The 16,303-nt window shown below is 50.9% G+C and overlaps 1 protein-coding gene across 1 annotated transcript in view; it reads right to left on the reverse strand.

Annotated features, from left to right (window-relative positions):
* The window catches only part of PTPA (protein phosphatase 2 phosphatase activator), a 41,510-nt gene that overhangs the window by 3,563 nt on the left and 21,644 nt on the right, over window positions 1-16,303 (reverse strand). The window contains exons 4-9 of the mRNA XM_007944238.2: window positions 14,835-14,960; window positions 12,861-12,978; window positions 10,735-10,834; window positions 9,613-9,737; window positions 8,465-8,565; window positions 3,607-3,714 (exon numbers count right to left, since the gene is read on the reverse strand). Coding sequence (XP_007942429.1) covers window positions 3,607-3,714; window positions 8,465-8,565; window positions 9,613-9,737; window positions 10,735-10,834; window positions 12,861-12,978; window positions 14,835-14,960 — 678 coding nt within the window. The remainder of the gene's footprint in view (window positions 1-3,606; window positions 3,715-8,464; window positions 8,566-9,612; window positions 9,738-10,734; window positions 10,835-12,860; window positions 12,979-14,834; window positions 14,961-16,303) is intronic.

The raw sequence follows: 16,303 nt of genomic DNA on the forward strand, positions 1-16,303 counted from the left end.
GGGCAATTCCCAGCAGCCCTGTGCAAGGGGCAGGAGAAAAGAGCACTGAGCAGGGGCCCAGCCGCACTGCCTGAACCTAGTTGGGCCAGCCTCTGTCCCAGAGTCTGGCAAAAGAGGGGAAATGACGAGAACGGAAGGGCCTACACAGAAGTCAGCCTGGTCCACAGCCAGCACACAACCTCCAGGCCAGCATCCCTTCAGCCTGGGTACTGCTTCAGCACCACACAGGGCAGGGAGGAATTCAGCTCCAGGCCCCAGCCTGCCTGCGCCCAGCCCAGCCGTGCCTACCACACAGGCTCTGGTCAGCGGCTAGGTCTCAACACATGGCAGTTCCAGGCACGTGGGGATCCGCCAGGCTGGCCCCAGGCCCCTCCCACACCACCGGCCACAGAAACAACTAGAATGTCCTGAGCACCTCATGGCTGGGGTGGAACAAGTCTTCTGGTCTCCAGGTGAGGGGAGGACCTCATTCTGAGGCTGGGGTCTCAACAGCTAATTAACTTAAAAGGGCCAAGGGGCGCTGTGACTGGGCCCAGGCTCCTTCATCTCAACAACCAGCTGCACAATTGAGGGAAAGGAACACAGGGTTAGGAGGTCCTGGTCAGCTATGTACAGGGTTAGGGTGGTTCACAGGCCCAAAAGGGGACCCAGAAGGGAGCAGGGAAAAAGTCAATCCTTCTTCTGTGCAGCAGAAGAGCAGGGGTCTAAGCTGTAATGTGGGAGCAGAGAAGGGGCAACAGCCAGGCTCCAGGCCTTGGGCAGAGAAAGTGGGGAGCAGGCAGTCAGGGTGGTCCCTAGGGGGAGGAGCAGCAGCAGAACTGGGCCAGAGGCAAAAGCAGCTGCCATTGTGCTTATGTCATCACGGAAGTGGTGGGAGTTTGGAAAAGGGGGCCCCCCAGGGCCCTGGAATTCCAGCAAGGGTCAAAGGTCACCTGCTTCTAGCTCTTTCAAGAGAAAATGCAAAGGCAAGAGGCTTGGGGCAGGGTAGGGGGGTGGGCAGAGGCAGATGGTCTCTCCACTCTTCACACAGGGCCCCTCTTCTGGGGTAATGCCAAGGGGCCCCTGAAAAAGCTTCTCCAGGGCCAGAGGAGAGGCAAGGAACTGGGCTACAGGAGCTGGGTGAGTTTGCTTAGGACAAAGAAGCCTATGGCGCCAAGGCAAGAGTAGAAGGGAACCTCTGGTCAAAGCTTAATCCAAGCAAGGCCCAGATCAGCTAACTGGGCCCTGGAGGTCCCAGCCTGTGCACCTGGACACAGCAACAGCTTCAGCCTGACCTTTACAGACCTTCCACTTGGAGGCCCAGGCCAGGAGGTTAGGTCTAGGAAGCTCTTTGAGGCCATGGTGACTAAAGATAGAGAAGGGGCTCTCTGGAACCTGACAAGGCCCCTTCTAAAGGCATTGCTACCAGTTGACAGCCCTCCCACCATACAAGCCCTCTGTGCCACTCTGAGAGGCCAACTGCCTGGTGGGCCCCGGCTTTGCTAACCCCCTTGTAGACTTCAAGGCTGGTGGGCTTCTAAGGTCCTGCCCAAGGACTGAGAATAGGTTTGAAAAAGCAAATCATTTCCTTAGCCCTTTTGGGCAAGGAACATACAATCCCATGAACTATCGTGGACCAACAGACTCAGGGCTACTTGCTAGCAACTCATTAACGGGCACTGAACATTATAAAGGCTGGTGTCTATAACTAAAGTTAGTGAGTCACAGCACCAACCTATGAGGACATCTGGCTGCCACACAGGCTTGGGGAGGCTGAAGACCCCCTACCTGTGTGCATATGCAGAGTGCCCCCAGAGCTGGTTCCTGATTTCAGGATGGACACTGTGTTATCTATCCACCAGTCCTAAGTTGGTGGCAGTTTTTGATCTCTGTTCTCATGGTTGACATCTACAGATAGTCCCACCCTCTTTCCAGTTGTAACTGACTAGTAAATTACGGGCTGTTTTGTTCTTGCTGTACCATCACTATTTTGAATTTCATTTTCTCCTCTCCTGAGGTCTGACACCTGGAGCTCTTCTGCCTCTGGAAAGCCAGGGGAGGTGGGGAAGAGCAGCAGGGTCTCTAGTCCTGCCCACAGGGTGCTTGCATCAAGACAACTTTAGACTACTCCAGCAGTGGGGAGAACTAAACAGGTGAGAGTTCCCCATCTACACCCACTGTGGGAATGGGCTGGTGGGGGTGTCAGGAACAGGACACCCAGAGGGCAGTGATCCAGTGCTATCCAGCCAGGCAGAGCCAGAGTGGAGAGCCCAGCAGGCGGGCTGAAGCCGGAAGGAGCCTGCACAGCCCCAGCAAGCTACGCCTCTGATTAGAGAGGTATGTGGGTTGGAACCTAAACACAGGATGTGAAGCACAGAGGAAGAGGACTGGGGGGGGGGGGAGCGGAAGGAGAGAGAAGGCCAGAGAAGGCCAGGCTGGTCAGTTCCACTGCAGCCATTAACCCTTTCAGGCCATGCAGAGGGCACTGGTTCAACTGGAAGCATTTGTGCTATCAAACCTCAGCACACACACCCCCACCACCACCAAAACCCTTTTCCCCAGCTCCCCTGCCCCTGTAGATGGGATGTGAGGTCCAGCAGAGCGACTTCTCTCCCAGAAAACAGTGGCTGGCCAAGGTCAAGACATGGGCACCAAAGGGATAGCACCTGATACCATGAGTTAGAGGGGAAAGAGGGGACTTTGGGGATCCAGCTACCCCCTTCCAGGCAGAGGACTTCCCACCCAGGTTCTTCCCCATCCAAGGGTCAAGCAGCCCCAGGACTGATCTGCCCAAGATGTGGAAGGAGCTAGTGGAAGGGAAAGGGTGAAAAGAAAATGTCTCCTTCCCCATCACAAGAGAAAAAGCCCCTCCTTGGCTGGGAGAAAAGAGGAGCGAAGGTGAAATCAGCCTCAGAAGCCCAGGGGCAGCCACCTCCCAGCAGGGGGCGCTCTGGAAAACCATAGCCTCTCCCTAACCACCCCCTGCATCTTTACATTTGAGAGCAGGGAGGACTACATGCATCAAAATCACCTAAAACCAAAACAACCAAACTCCCTGCCATCAGACCCGACTCATAGTGACCCCTCCTTGGGTCTCCAAGGCAGTATCACTACGGAAGTAGATTGCCCAACCTTCTTTCCAAGGAGTGGCTGGTGGGTTTGAACCACCAGCCTTCTGGTTAGCAGTCAAATGCCTTAGGCACTACGCCACCAGCTTAAAAACAACAATTCAGGTCTCCAAACCAGACCTCTCACTGCCCAGAGACTACATACACTGAGGACTGAGCATCAGTGCTTTGGATTACGCCTCCCATTTGTGTCCCCATGGGAGAGACAGGCTTGGAGACAGCCTGCCTGCGAGCAGGGGTCTGTGGTCATTTGGCAGGTGGTAACTGTGGCCCCTCAAGCAGCAAGGACTTGCACCAGATCACAAAGGAAAGCTGGGCCTCGCTCCCCTGCTTTTTTGACTGCCTGCTCCACAAATGGGAGCTTGTAGGTTCCCAAGCATCAGAGGGGCCCCACGACCCATGTCTTCCGCTTTGTCCCCAGCCCCAGCTGCCCAGTGTGGCAGCAGGGGTGGAAGAGCCAGCCAAAAAGCAGCTGAAGGTCTGGCCAGCCCCCACTCACCTCGGCCTTATACATGCGGATGAGACCCTGGTTCACTTTGGACCAGGAGGGGACAGCGCTGATGTTCCACAGCTGGTTGGAGTGCTCTGCAAAGGGGCCTGTCTTCATCTGGAAAAGAGAGGAGGAGGACAGCCTGGAAATGCATCCCTGTTCCCCTGCAGCATGGTCACACATAAGCCTAAGTATCAGGCCATAGCACTTGCCTGTGTGTGTGCACACACAGACATACATTAGTGCCTCCAAGGCCCACTGGGAAAACATAACCTCCCTTGCTCACCCCCTTAGTCATCTCTTTTTCTCCCACAGCCATAAGAAGGGGCCTGATGCCCACCTCCCACCAAATCCAGCAGCCACAAGGAAATAAAATCTCTGTCCAAGCTCCTGGTACAGCTCCCAGCACTCCCCTGGAGCCATAGCATGCCTCTCCAGCACTGTGACTCACCCCCACACAGACAAACAGCACAGCAGCATGGCCCAGAGCCTGCCTGGCCACCCCTCCCAGCCTGCCCCACACAAAGGGCAGGCTCAGCTTCAGGTGGGCGCTGGGTCTGCACCTGCCACAGGCAGAGCTGGAAAAGCAACAGGAGGAGTTGGTTGGTGTAGGAGAGGGCCAAGGTGGGTCAGACTCAAACCCAGGCATCTCGGACTGCCCTCTGCATGACAGGCAGGAGGGAAGAAACAAGGGGTCGCCTGCAGTAGACTGGGGAGGAAGGTCTGTTCAGAAAGTCAGCCCGGTCCAGCCAGGAGGTGGGGACAGGATGGCAACAACAGTAGCAAACAGCAGGCAGAGGCAAAGATCGCTCTGTTCCTAGTCCCCCCTGTTGTTGAAGGAGTCTGGCCCTCTAGGAAAGGACAGAACACTTCTGCAACAAGCCCAGCAGAGGTCCCATGACATCAGAAACCACTGCACTGAGACAGGGAGGCTGTGTGCTTGAGTGTGTCCCTCGGACACCACCAGACAGACATTTCTATTTCTCAACCAAGCGACTCCTAATCTTCCCAGCAGCCCCTCCACCAGCTGTGGGCAGCATTTATGCTGGAGAACAGGGCTTAGCACCCTGAGCCCCAGGCTTTGGAAGAAAGACTCTGAAAAGCAAAGGGGCTGAATCTGGCAAGGAAGCAGGAACTTGGACTTGAGTGGGTGGAAGGTTCCAGAAAAGGCTGTGTGGGGATGTGGGGAGCAGGGGAAGAGCTGTTCTAAGGAGGAAGGATAAACTGAGTTCTCCCCACATTGAGGAATCCTAACTGTAAGAGCCCTCAGTGACACATAACCGCGACCCTTCAGCTGTGCCTACTGCTTTCTCCAGTTAGGGCGGCTCTTGAGAAACTTCCAGTCCACAAAAGCCATCTGTTTAGTCCTTTCCTCAGTCCCAAGTTTCCAAGAAGCCTGTCTCTGGGTTCTGTAGCAAGGTCTTCTTCCAGACTTCCCAGCAGTGAGGCCAGCCCACAGCACCCCGGTTCCAGCAGGGCTTTTCTGAGATCATTCCCTTCACCCAGAATTCCCTCCTGTCTCCAGACAAGGCTCCCTCCTTCAGGAGGGCTGCTTGGCACACGGAGCCAAGGCCTGGCCCTCACCAAGCTTTGTTCCACTCAATCAGGCTCTACCTCCAACCTCCCCAGCCCCTCCCTCGATACCCTCCCCCTTGCTTCGCCCCTCCCCCAGGCTCTGGGCTCCAGGGCACTGGGCCAGGCTCCAGGCACCACCCCCCTAAGCAGTTAAGGGATCACTGGAAGTGTGTCACCAGCTTTACTCTTTGCACAAGGCCCAGTGAACAAACCACCAGGGAGGCACCCTGTTGTTCTGCCCAACTCCAGCAGCCCCTGCTCAGCAAGTGTCTGAAGACCACCAGAGGTGACAGTTCCTGGGCCAGCCTAGGGCCACGGGAATGGACCCCAAAAGGCCTCTGGCCTGCTCCAAGAACCAGTGTGAACCCTGTGCTCTGGAGCTCCAGTGGCCCCTTGGGCCCCAACCAGAGGAAGTGCTGGAGGAGGTGCTGGTTCTTAAGAGGGGCTGTCCCCTGAGGCCTTCAGTATCCCAAGGTCTCCCTAAGTCCTTCAGAAAGAGACTGTGCAACTCTGGGAAAGGAAAACAGACGTGGGGGAAAAAGGAATTGAGGGGGCAAGAGACAAAAAAAAAAGAAAAAGAAAAAAAAAAATAGCTCATTCTAGCCACAAAGGGAGAAGAGAAAGAGCGAGAAGAAGCAAGCGAGCTGCAGTCCCGCAGTGACCCCAGGGGAATCGTGTGAGTCAGAGCAGCCATATTGAGCAGGAAATTACTCACAGACGCTGCGTTCCTGCCTCTCCACTCCCAAGAGAATCGGCCTTTTGTAAATGGTTCCTCTGTCAGTAACTGAGGGGGGATGGGGCGGGGGATGGGGGAGGCTCTGCACAGCGCCTTCCTGTCAGCTCCTTCCCTTCCAGCTGAAATCTGATCCCTCCCTTCCCAAAACTCCAAATTTAGAAGCCAGATTGAAACTGAAATTCTTTTCCTGCCTGCCCTGGGCTCTTAAAGGCGCCAGAGCTGCATTTCCTGCGACAGCAGAAGCCTCGCAAGGTGGGGTCCCTCATCCAGGATGCCCAGGGCTACCAGGGCAGGTCCCCCCGTGAGTCCGGGAGGAGAAGGCAGATTCCATGTCCCACTTTTGGTTGTTCTGTTTAACCTCTTAGCTGCACCAGCCCATTGTGATTCGCAGGTCTCCAGAGGCAGCACCACCCTCCGGAGCAAAGCGCAGGGAACTCCATGCAGGCCTCCTAGTCCCTTGGCCAGCGTCAGGCCTTTGACCCTTTGTTGGGGTGTGCCAGGCCTAGTCACTCACTCACCACCCCCCAGGGACTGCAAAAAAACGCAGTGCTAGGGGCTGGGGGACAAGAGGGAGCCCGGACAGCAGCTCTGCAGAACTGAAAACACACAGCGAGCTACGACCAGCCACCATGCTGGCCTGGCCACAGTGTCTAGGTGGGCAACGGGGCCTTGCTACAGTTCATTCAACTCATGGGACAAGCCCCTCCCTAACATCCAAAGTTTAACACTATGCCCTAGAGCCAAAGTGAAAATTGGAACTTAAAGAAAGAGTTGGGAAAAACTGAAAACCCATGTCCTTATTTATACCTCCCCCAATCATGAAGCCCTGGTGGCGCAATAGTTAAAGCCCTTGACCAAAAGGTCAGCAGTTTGAATCCAATAGCCACCCTATGGTAGAAAGATGTGGCAGTCTGCTTCCATAAAGATTTACTGCTTTGAAAATCCTAAGGGGCAGTTCTACTCTGCCCTATAGGGTCACTATAAGTCAGAATCGATTGGTTGGCAATGGGGTCCCCAATTAAATATGACTAAAAATTCAATGTGCCTTTAATGCCACCTAGTGGCCATTTTAGGATTCCCTATAGCAGAGAACTGGGAGCTCTGGTAGCATAGTGGCTAAGACACTTGCCTGCTAACCAGACGGCTGGCGGTTCAAACCCACCAGCCACTCCTCGGAAGGAAGGTTGGGCAATCCTCCTTCCGTAGTGATACTGCCTCGGAAACCCAAGGAGGGGTCGCTATGAGTCGGGGCCGACTCGACGGCACGTAACAACAACAACAACATAGCAGAGAACTGGGTCCCCCACCTTTGAGAAAGGGTGTGTGTGTGTGTGTGTGTGTGTGTGTGTTCTTTTTAGCAGCATAACCTACCACACAAACTACATGACTTTAACCTGAAATCAATCCCCATATTCCCTCAGACCCCGCTTGGCCTGCCTTCTTTTTAGTGTTACTGACAGAGACCACAGGCCTTGACCAGGAGCTCTGAGGGTACAGTGGTTAAGGCATTCGGCTGCTAACCTAAAGATCTGTGGTTCTAACCACCAGCTGCTCTACAGGAGAAAGATGAGGAAGTCTGCGTCCATAAAGATTTATAGCCTTGGAAACCCTATGGGGCAGTTCTACTCTGTCCTCTAGGGTCGCTACATGCGTCCAAATCCACTGGATGGCATCAGGGGTTTTTAAGGAGCTTGGTCAGTCACCAGGAGGCATCAAAGCAGTGCTACTCCCCACCCTTAAGTAATAGATGCCCTCAAGCTCCAGCGGAACTGTACCCTTCCACCCTGCTCCCTAGGGTTTTTCAGGGCTCCGCAGACCCTCATATTCTACTCCAATTGTGAGCAGCACGTGACTGGCTCTCAAGGCAGTGAGCCAGGCTGCCCCGAGTCCTTCCGACCTTGGGCTTGCTACAGTGCTGAAAGCAGCAGATCGAGAACGAAGCAGTGGCTGCCCAGCCGTCAGTCCCGGCTCCATTTGCTGACTTGTAAAACGTGTCACTCCCCTCTGGCCTCTGGAGTTTGGCAGAGGCCTGAGCCGAATGCTGACCATGAGGAGCTCTGGAACTATAACCAATTAACCAGATTTCTCCCCTGGTGTGTCCCTTCAGCAGAAAACTGTTGTGCTGTCTACTCCAGAAAGCCCCTTCATCTCCTCCAAGTATTTCAGCCTACACATCTGCATGCACTTGGCTCTACAGACCTGATGGTCCCACGAAAGGTGCTGACCATGCTCCCTCCCAACAATACTCACACAGGCCCTTCAGACTTGTGACTTCCGACTAGTGACTAAGTCTCGGTCCCTCAGGTCACGAGTCCCATGGGGGTCAGTCAACCCCAGACCACTGATTTGGGGAGGTGATCCTGAAAGGTCAGAAGCTGCCTAACCCTTTCAAGAGAGGCCTAGTGCAGTTTCCTTTACAATAACCCTCCTTTTGGCGCCAGCCCTACCATCTTTGGGCAATGGCTCTGGCTCCTCTGTCCCACTCCAAAGCCACCAGCCTTGTGTTATCTAAGTCCAGAGGCTGCCATGGGCATTCCCTCACCCCTTTTCCCTCACCTCAGTGATAAACAGGATACACTCCAGGAACATGTAGTCCTTGTGGTTCTCATTCACAGCCTTCTCATCTACAAAGTGCCTGGGCTCCAGATGCGGGTGGTCTGAGAAGAGCAAAGCGCCCTGGGGTTAAGAAACTGGCACTCACACTTCCTGGCCCTTCGTCTGAGCTGCGGTCAACACCCACCCCTGGGCTGCAAGAAATTGCCTTGTGTGTGTCTATTCTAATAATAATAAATTCCACTCTGCCTCTTATTAACTGTGTGACTGCAGCTCTCTGAGGCCTGGTGTCCTCTTCTGTGAAGCTGGGATGAGGACAGCCTTCCCTCCTAGGGTTGCTGAGTATTACAACACAATAATCACCATGTGTGAAGCACTTAGCACAGTGCCTGGCACAGGCAAGTGTTCTTCAATGGTAGCTGGTCGTATGCTGGCAAAGACCCTTCTTCGCAGAGAAGATCTGGGGAGGTAATCTACCAGAAGCACTTACCAGTGCTGGGCATGGAGCAAGTAGTTAACAAATGGTTGGTTGTTATTTTGAGTTACTTTAATTCTATGTCAAAATAAGACATTCTTTCCCCACCCCAACCCACCAGTAGATCCTAAAAAGCTAACCAAGCCCAGAAAACATTCTCAAATGGGGAGGGATCACCACAGCACGCCCGACTCAGCCCCACAGGAAGCAGGCCCACCGCCCAGCACTTGGCAGCAGCTCCCCGATGGGCCCCCTTGCACACAGCTCGATAATAACAGTGGATGACGTTGGTCACCAAGTCAAAAGAGCCCCTCATTTTCAACATAAAACCCCGCAGCTGCTGCCAGAAGCTGGGGCACATTTCACACCAGTCCATTATGCACCAGGCGAGCGCCCTCGTTCCAGCCTATGTCACTTTCCATTATGTCTGCAGCGCTCTGCCGCCGCCTCCCCCAGCCTGCCACACTGGCTAGCAGCAGAAGGTCGACAGCAAACAGCCTCTGTCAATAGCCGGTCTAATGTCCTGCTTTACAAGCTGTCACTGTCCGCCCTGGGCAGGAGGAATGGGAAGGAGGGAAAGGAGGAAGGGCAGGGGGGAGGGGTACAGAATGCACCCTTGGGCGGGGCGGGGTGTGGTGGGGAGAAGCGGATGGAAGGGTAAGCAGCTCTTCAGTACCTATCAGCTGTGAACTCCCCCAGATGAAGGGCAGAAACTGGAAGTCATCCAGGCCCCACACTCCCTGGCTGCCGGCTGGCTCCATCCTGTATGTCTTCTGGAGCTTCCGCATAACCTCAAGGTACCTGCACAGGATGGTGGGGCAAGAGAGGGAAGGAAGCAAAAACTAAAGAGTCTCACCCCTTCTGCCACTGGGAGCCTAAGGAGGCCAGAAATAACTGAAGAGTATAGATGGTCTCCATTTCAATGAAAACCTATGTACATAAGTTACACATCAGCTGGTACTCTCAAAATAATGTAGCTTTCTTATTTTTTCTTACACATCCAGCCTTCTTTTGGCCTAGAAAAGGAACAAAACATGAGGAGGGCAACTGGCTCTTAATATCATCGACACCCTCCCGACAACCTAAAAATGCTTGGGCAAGACCCTTAACTTCTCTAACCTGGGTTTATTCATCAGAAAATAGATGGGAGTTGAATTAGATTATCTCCTAGGTTCTTGTGCTTTCAAACTTCAGTTTTTATCAGAGGCTGGTCATCAGAGTCACCTGTGGAGCTTTTACATACACTGGTTCCTGGGCTCCACCACAGGCCTATGGGTACAGCATTGCCAGATGGGCCCGTGACTCAGTATTTTAAGAGTTCTCCAGGTGACTCTGACACACACCTGTGCTGCCTGGCGGGTGGTCTGGGTGATGGGGGCAGCAGGTCAGAGCCTGCCTGCCAAGGTTCAGCTAACTGTACCACCTCAGTTTTTCCATCTGTAAAATGGATAAAACAGTTACTACTTCATAGGGCAACTAGGAGGAATAAATCTATTAATAAGTAAGATGCTTAGAATGAATGGTGCCTGCACTTGGCAAACACCACATAAGCATTAGCAGTTAGCATTTGACATTTGCTTCATTTGTTTTTACTTGGAGGTGAATTTTAACCTGCCAGAAGGAGTCTTGGACAACCCACCCATAAGCCAGAGTTTGAGAAATCCCAGGATGAGAGGAGCATCAGCCACTCAGAAGAACTCTCAAGCACCCTGTCCCTGGTCTCAAGGTGCTGAGGAGGAGAAAGACTCCCTTCACCCCCCTACCCAGCAGCCACCCCTCCTGCCCTCTTCTCCCTCACCGATTGAACACCTTGAAGACAATAGCTATTTGGTCATCCACCCGGAGCACCCCAATCTTGCAGAGACAGCAGAGGAAAGCAGCAAAGGCTGCTTCATGCCCTAGGGGGAAAAAAAACAGCTGAGGTTGATGGTCTTTCAGAAAATGGAGTGAGACTGCTTCCTGCTTCTTGGCTTCACCAGAGTCCAAATCACTGATAACTGCCCTCCTCTGAGAAGATAGGTCAACATGGAGATAACGGGCCTCTTCCTCATCCAGAAAGACCTAAGCCCTTTCAAGAACTACCAGTACTATATATCAATCTACTTCTAAAAGGCCTAGGCTCTTGATTTTGTAAGCAGGCATTTCTATGTCATTTTACACATTTAACCTACTCACCCATTCCATTCTATTTATTGAGCATGTACTATGTGGGCAGTCACTGTCCAGGCCAGGCACTGAGGAGACAATGGTAAACAAGTCCCTTATGCTGTCCCCTCCCCAGAGTTTATGATTTATCAGAGATGACCAACATTAAATACACAATCACTACTATGATTCTAGTTCTGAAGGAAAAGTACAGGGTGATAATTGAAGGCTATCATAGGGAACCCTGATATGAGGGTTCAAGAACAGTTTCCATAAGGAAGTGACATTTAATCTGAAATGCAAAGGGGCGGGGTGGGAAGCAGGAAGAATGGTCAAGCCAGAAGAAACAGACAGGAAAAAGCTGATCTGTTTGAGAACCCCAAGAAGTATGGCTAAAGCATAGAGAGCAAGGGAAAAAGGACAAAACAAGGCCGGAGGCCAGAAAGGCCTCTCCAGCCATGAAGAGCTCACATTTAATCTTAAGAGCAACAGGGAGCTACCGAAGGCTACTAAGCAGGGAATGCACAGAGTATAGGCTCAGAAACGAAAAAAAAAACACTGTCATTTCCACCTCATACAGGGTCAGAAGGACCCCCCATTTCCTTTCCCAGTCATGTCCAATAGGAACAATAAACTCGAGAAAGTTTGGACTGAATCCCATGGTTTACGCATAGTATCTAAACACTTATTTTGGAGGGAGGTGAAAGGAGGTGAAGTGAGAAAATTTCAGTGACTTCCCACCCTGTTTCTACAGATTGAAGCCCCTTACTCCCAGGCCTGGAAAGCTGTGACCTCAGTTACTTTCAGCTGCAACAGTTTCAGTTATGACCAGCCAGAGTCCAAGCAACCATCATTCAGAGGCTTTTACACACCTGAGAACATATGTTTAAGAAAACCCACAATTTGCTGACCTGGCTAGTCTTCTCCCCCGGGATCTTTCCCTATTGGTCATAGTCAAAACACACCCCACTCCTAGGGGAGGGGAGGAAATGCTGCAAAAATTAAAAATCAAGAAATAAAAACACCCCACTCCTGAAGGTCTCAAAACAGTTGATAAACCTGTTCCCCAGCAGAGGGCAAAACTCATCCAGAATCCAGGTCCAAGAGGGCCCTTCTCTGGTGCCTACTTCTGTGGCCCGAGGTTCCTCCTGAGGGCCACGAGCCCCGACAAGGGGAGCGCCCCGAGGGAGCAGCAGCTATGCATTTGGCCACTTCAGGGTAGAAAGGTAAACTAGGTTCTTACCAAATCAAGGCTCCTCCTCAGCCAAAGACTCCAGGGTTACACAGGCAGATTCCTTTCAAGGTGCCTAACATTCCCTCTCCTCAAAGTCCAAGTCAGCTTGTATTACTGATCCAAAGAGCTTAACAGTATTGAGAATTTGGCTAAGAGAAATGAGGCTTGGGGAAGACAGTAAGCCACAATGCTGCCAGTGGCTTCTCTAAGTGGTTCCCTTCCAATATAGTAAGTGCTCAATAAATTATTATTTTGGTGAGGATGGTGATACACTCACAGAAAGGTTTATGAAGAACAGAAATTTGCTCCAGACTCTTTGTACATGGCATCAGCTCCCCCTGGTGGACCAAGCTAGAGCCACAGGAACAGCATCAGTCCTCCCCACCCCCTGGGTGCTGCCCCGAGCTGGCCCCCACAGGTTGCAGGAGCTTGGCTTATTCAGAGGGCCCAAGGCAATCTGGTGCAAACAGGAAAGAGCCAAGAAAAGGAAACAGTGAAGACAAATAACTGCAAGGCCCCCACTGGGGCAGGGGGTGGGCAGATACCTGTGCCATAGTCGATGCGCGTGGAATTCCCCACTGACTCCTTTAGGTAAACAGCCACCTCAGGCACCGCAGCTGCCAGATGGGTGGGGACAACTGTAGCCACCAAGTTTTCTGCCTCCTGATATCACAAGAGACACAAAGTGGTGATAGCAGATTAGGCAGCATGCCAGCAGGCAGACGCCCAGGGGCAGCCCTGGCTGAGGCCCAGGCTGCCACGCTAAGCGGGCCTGGCTTCCTGCTCTGACTGGTCCACATAAGGTAGGGGCAGGGTCTTCTGGGCAGAAAAGGGAAACCATTTATTCTTATGCAACAGAAAAGCTACCCTGGGGTGGCTGTGCATCTGCTGCCTCCTACCAGTAGTAAGAAGCCAGTGAAAAGAAGCCATCCACTTCCCTCGTGAAGTAACTCACTGGAACCCCACGAAGACTCTGGGAGCTCCGTACTAATATCCCCATAGATGATCATGTCTCTTTACCACACTCGCAGAGTAACAAGAGTTTATGCCGTTAAGTCCACAAAACGACACAAGAATGTTCACTGCAGCATTATTCATAGCAGCCCAAAAGTGTAAACAACCCACAACCACACATGTCCATCAACAGTAGAATGGATAAGCACAGTGTGGTATACTCATACATGGAACACTAGGCAGCAGGGAAAAAGATCTATTGCTGTATGCAACATGAAGCTCAGATATAAGGCTGAGCAGAAGAATCAACTGTTGTAAGGAAAAAGAATTTGCTCTGTAAAATTTCAGCCAAATCATAATAAAAAATTAGAAGAAAACAAAAGAAAGCAAAATCAGTCTATTGATAGAAGTCAGAAGAGTTTGAGGATATCAACAGGGAGGGGGCATGAGTAGCCCTGCTGGAGAGCTGGAATGTTCTACAGCTTGATACGGCTAGTGGGTGCATGAGCAAAAACATATGTAAAAACCCATCAAGCTGTACAGCTATGATTTGCCAGCTTTCTTGTATGTAAGTCATAACGCAATAAAAATCTTAAAAAAAAAAAAAAAAGAAATATTTACCATCTTTGAGTCCAGGGGCAACCCCAGGCAGGCTCCTCACCAGGAAGAGACCTGTGCTGGGTCCTGGGTGCTCGCCTCTGCTCCATGGGAAGACAATGGACCACAGAAATAAGGAGCAAAGTCTAACTCAATCTGTGGACACTTGGTATCAGCATCTCTGGAAAGCTGGCTATGACCTGGACTCCAGGCCCGCCTCAGAGCTACAGACGCTGCTCTTTACTAGCGGCCTAAGAATCTGCATTTTTATTTTTGTTTGTTTTGAACAGATAACATTTTGTAGGTTCAACAACAAAAACATTATGAAAAAGGCATTGAGAAGTCACACTCCCACCCCTATCTCCACCCACCCCATTCTCTCCTACCCTCAAAAAGAACCCACAGTTTCATTAAGTTTCCTGTGTCTCCTTCCAGAGAAGTTTTCGTATGCATATATGAACAATATAAACATGTATTTTTAATTTTTCCCGTTTTCTTACCAAAAGGTAGTTTACCATGTGTGCTGTTACACCTGGTTCGTTCTTCTTCTTTTTTGTTCAACCTAACAATAAATTCCAGAGCCCATTCCACTGAATTCCCTAGACAGTCCCTTGTTCCTTTTTACGGCTGCAGAGAATTCCATGGTGAGGATGGACTAGAGTTTATTGAACTAGTTGCTTACTAAAGGATGTTTCTACTCTTTCCTATTACTTAATAAAAAAACAGCCCTGTGCAAGGGGGCATTATATATATTAACAGAAGTAATAATCCTCAGAAGTTGGCTAGAGCAGAGGTCAAATGCATTTATAATTTTGGTGCTGGCCAGTGATTTTACTATGACTGAAAGCTTGAAGCTCCTGCTTTAAACAACATAGGCTCTTCCAAATCCTACTACTAACACAGCCCCACAGGTCTTCATCAATGCCACAGTCTCCATCCTCCCCACACCTGCCCAGTGGCAGCCTTACCTCATCGAGTTTGGCATACCAGGTCCTATAAGCCTTGTTCCCAAATCGTGAGGGCTGGTCCACCGGAGGGGTCTCATCAATCCACCTGTCAAGTGTGTTGAGGAGAGCAACCAGTTTCTCAATAGCCTATAGGAGCAAAAGAGAGGGAGCCAAGCCACAGTGACTACTGGCTCCAAGTTAGAGCCACAGAGGGAAGCCCCCATTGCTGCAGAACTATGACTCCTCAGCATGGCACTAATTGGCCGTTCTCCTTCCCAAACATCTTGAATATGAAGGTGGAGTCAAGGGAGCTCAGGGAGCTTTAAAGAGAGGGAGCACCACTGAGCTCAAGGAAGAACTGTGGCTTCAGCACCTGGTCTGAACAGCTAGTCTACCAAGGAGTCACTGGACAAGCTCAAACCTCAGCCCTGACTTTTTTAAAAAATAAGTTTTATAGTATACAGTTAACACCTATTCGTCACAGGGGGTAGAAATGTAAGAAGCAGAAAACTGAAATGCCCAGTAATCCTGCTGTCCAGAAATAAACATTGTTAACATTTTAACATACACTTCTGTTTATCTTTTGTATGATGTTTTCTATTGTCTATCATGGTAAGAATTTTAAAGTCAGGTGGACCTAACACCTAACTAACTAACACCATTAGATTCTGTGAGACTTTCAGCAGTCATTTTAACTCTCTGAGCTTCATTTCTTCATCTCAGGAATGGAGATAATAATCCCCGCCTCACCAGGCTGTCATGAGGACTAAATGACACTCCATAAAAAATGTGTGGTGCAGGATAATGGTGATATTTAAACACACACACCCCTCCTTAAAAAATGGATCAAAGGGCTTTGTGGCCTGCTTATTTTTCTCAGTACATCATGGACCTCATCCAACATCAACATGTAAACAAAATGTTGTTGTTGTTGTTGTTATTTGCCATCGAGTCAGCCCCGACTCATAGCGACCCCTCCTTGGGTTTCCGAGGCAGTATCACTACGGAAGTAGGATTGCCCAACCTTTCTTGTTACGCTATCCTTAATAAGTAACTTATATTCATTGTATCAATGCATGACAGTTTATTTGGCAAATCCCTCACTGTTAAATATTGGGGTTACTTCCAACAACTCACAACTATAAACACTATGATAAACAAGCTTGCAACCTACTCTGTGAAACTGCCGGGTCAGAAGTCTGACTGCATGCAATCCTTTGTGTGGCCAGTTAAGAGCTCATCTCTCCGTCTTTCCAACAGAACTGTGCAAAGAATAGTGTCACAGGGCAGGGCAAAGTCCCAGCCTTGGCAAACAGCATTAGCACATAAAGGAGTTGTCATCTCCTGAGGAAATCAGGAAGGGCTGTCTGTCCAAATCTAAGAAGGTGCTCCCTACCAAGTGTGGACTGAAGAAATAGTCCAGGAGGAGTCGTTTTGGCTCTAAGAACATAAGATACAGAAGATATTCAGCACTGGGCAGCTCTTGGAAG

The sequence above is a fragment of the Orycteropus afer genome, unplaced genomic scaffold, assembly GCF_000298275.1.
Source record: "Orycteropus afer afer isolate SDZICR_OR568_19922 unplaced genomic scaffold, OryAfe1.0 scaffold00123, whole genome shotgun sequence".
Classification (NCBI taxonomy): domain Eukaryota; kingdom Metazoa; phylum Chordata; class Mammalia; order Tubulidentata; family Orycteropodidae; genus Orycteropus; species Orycteropus afer.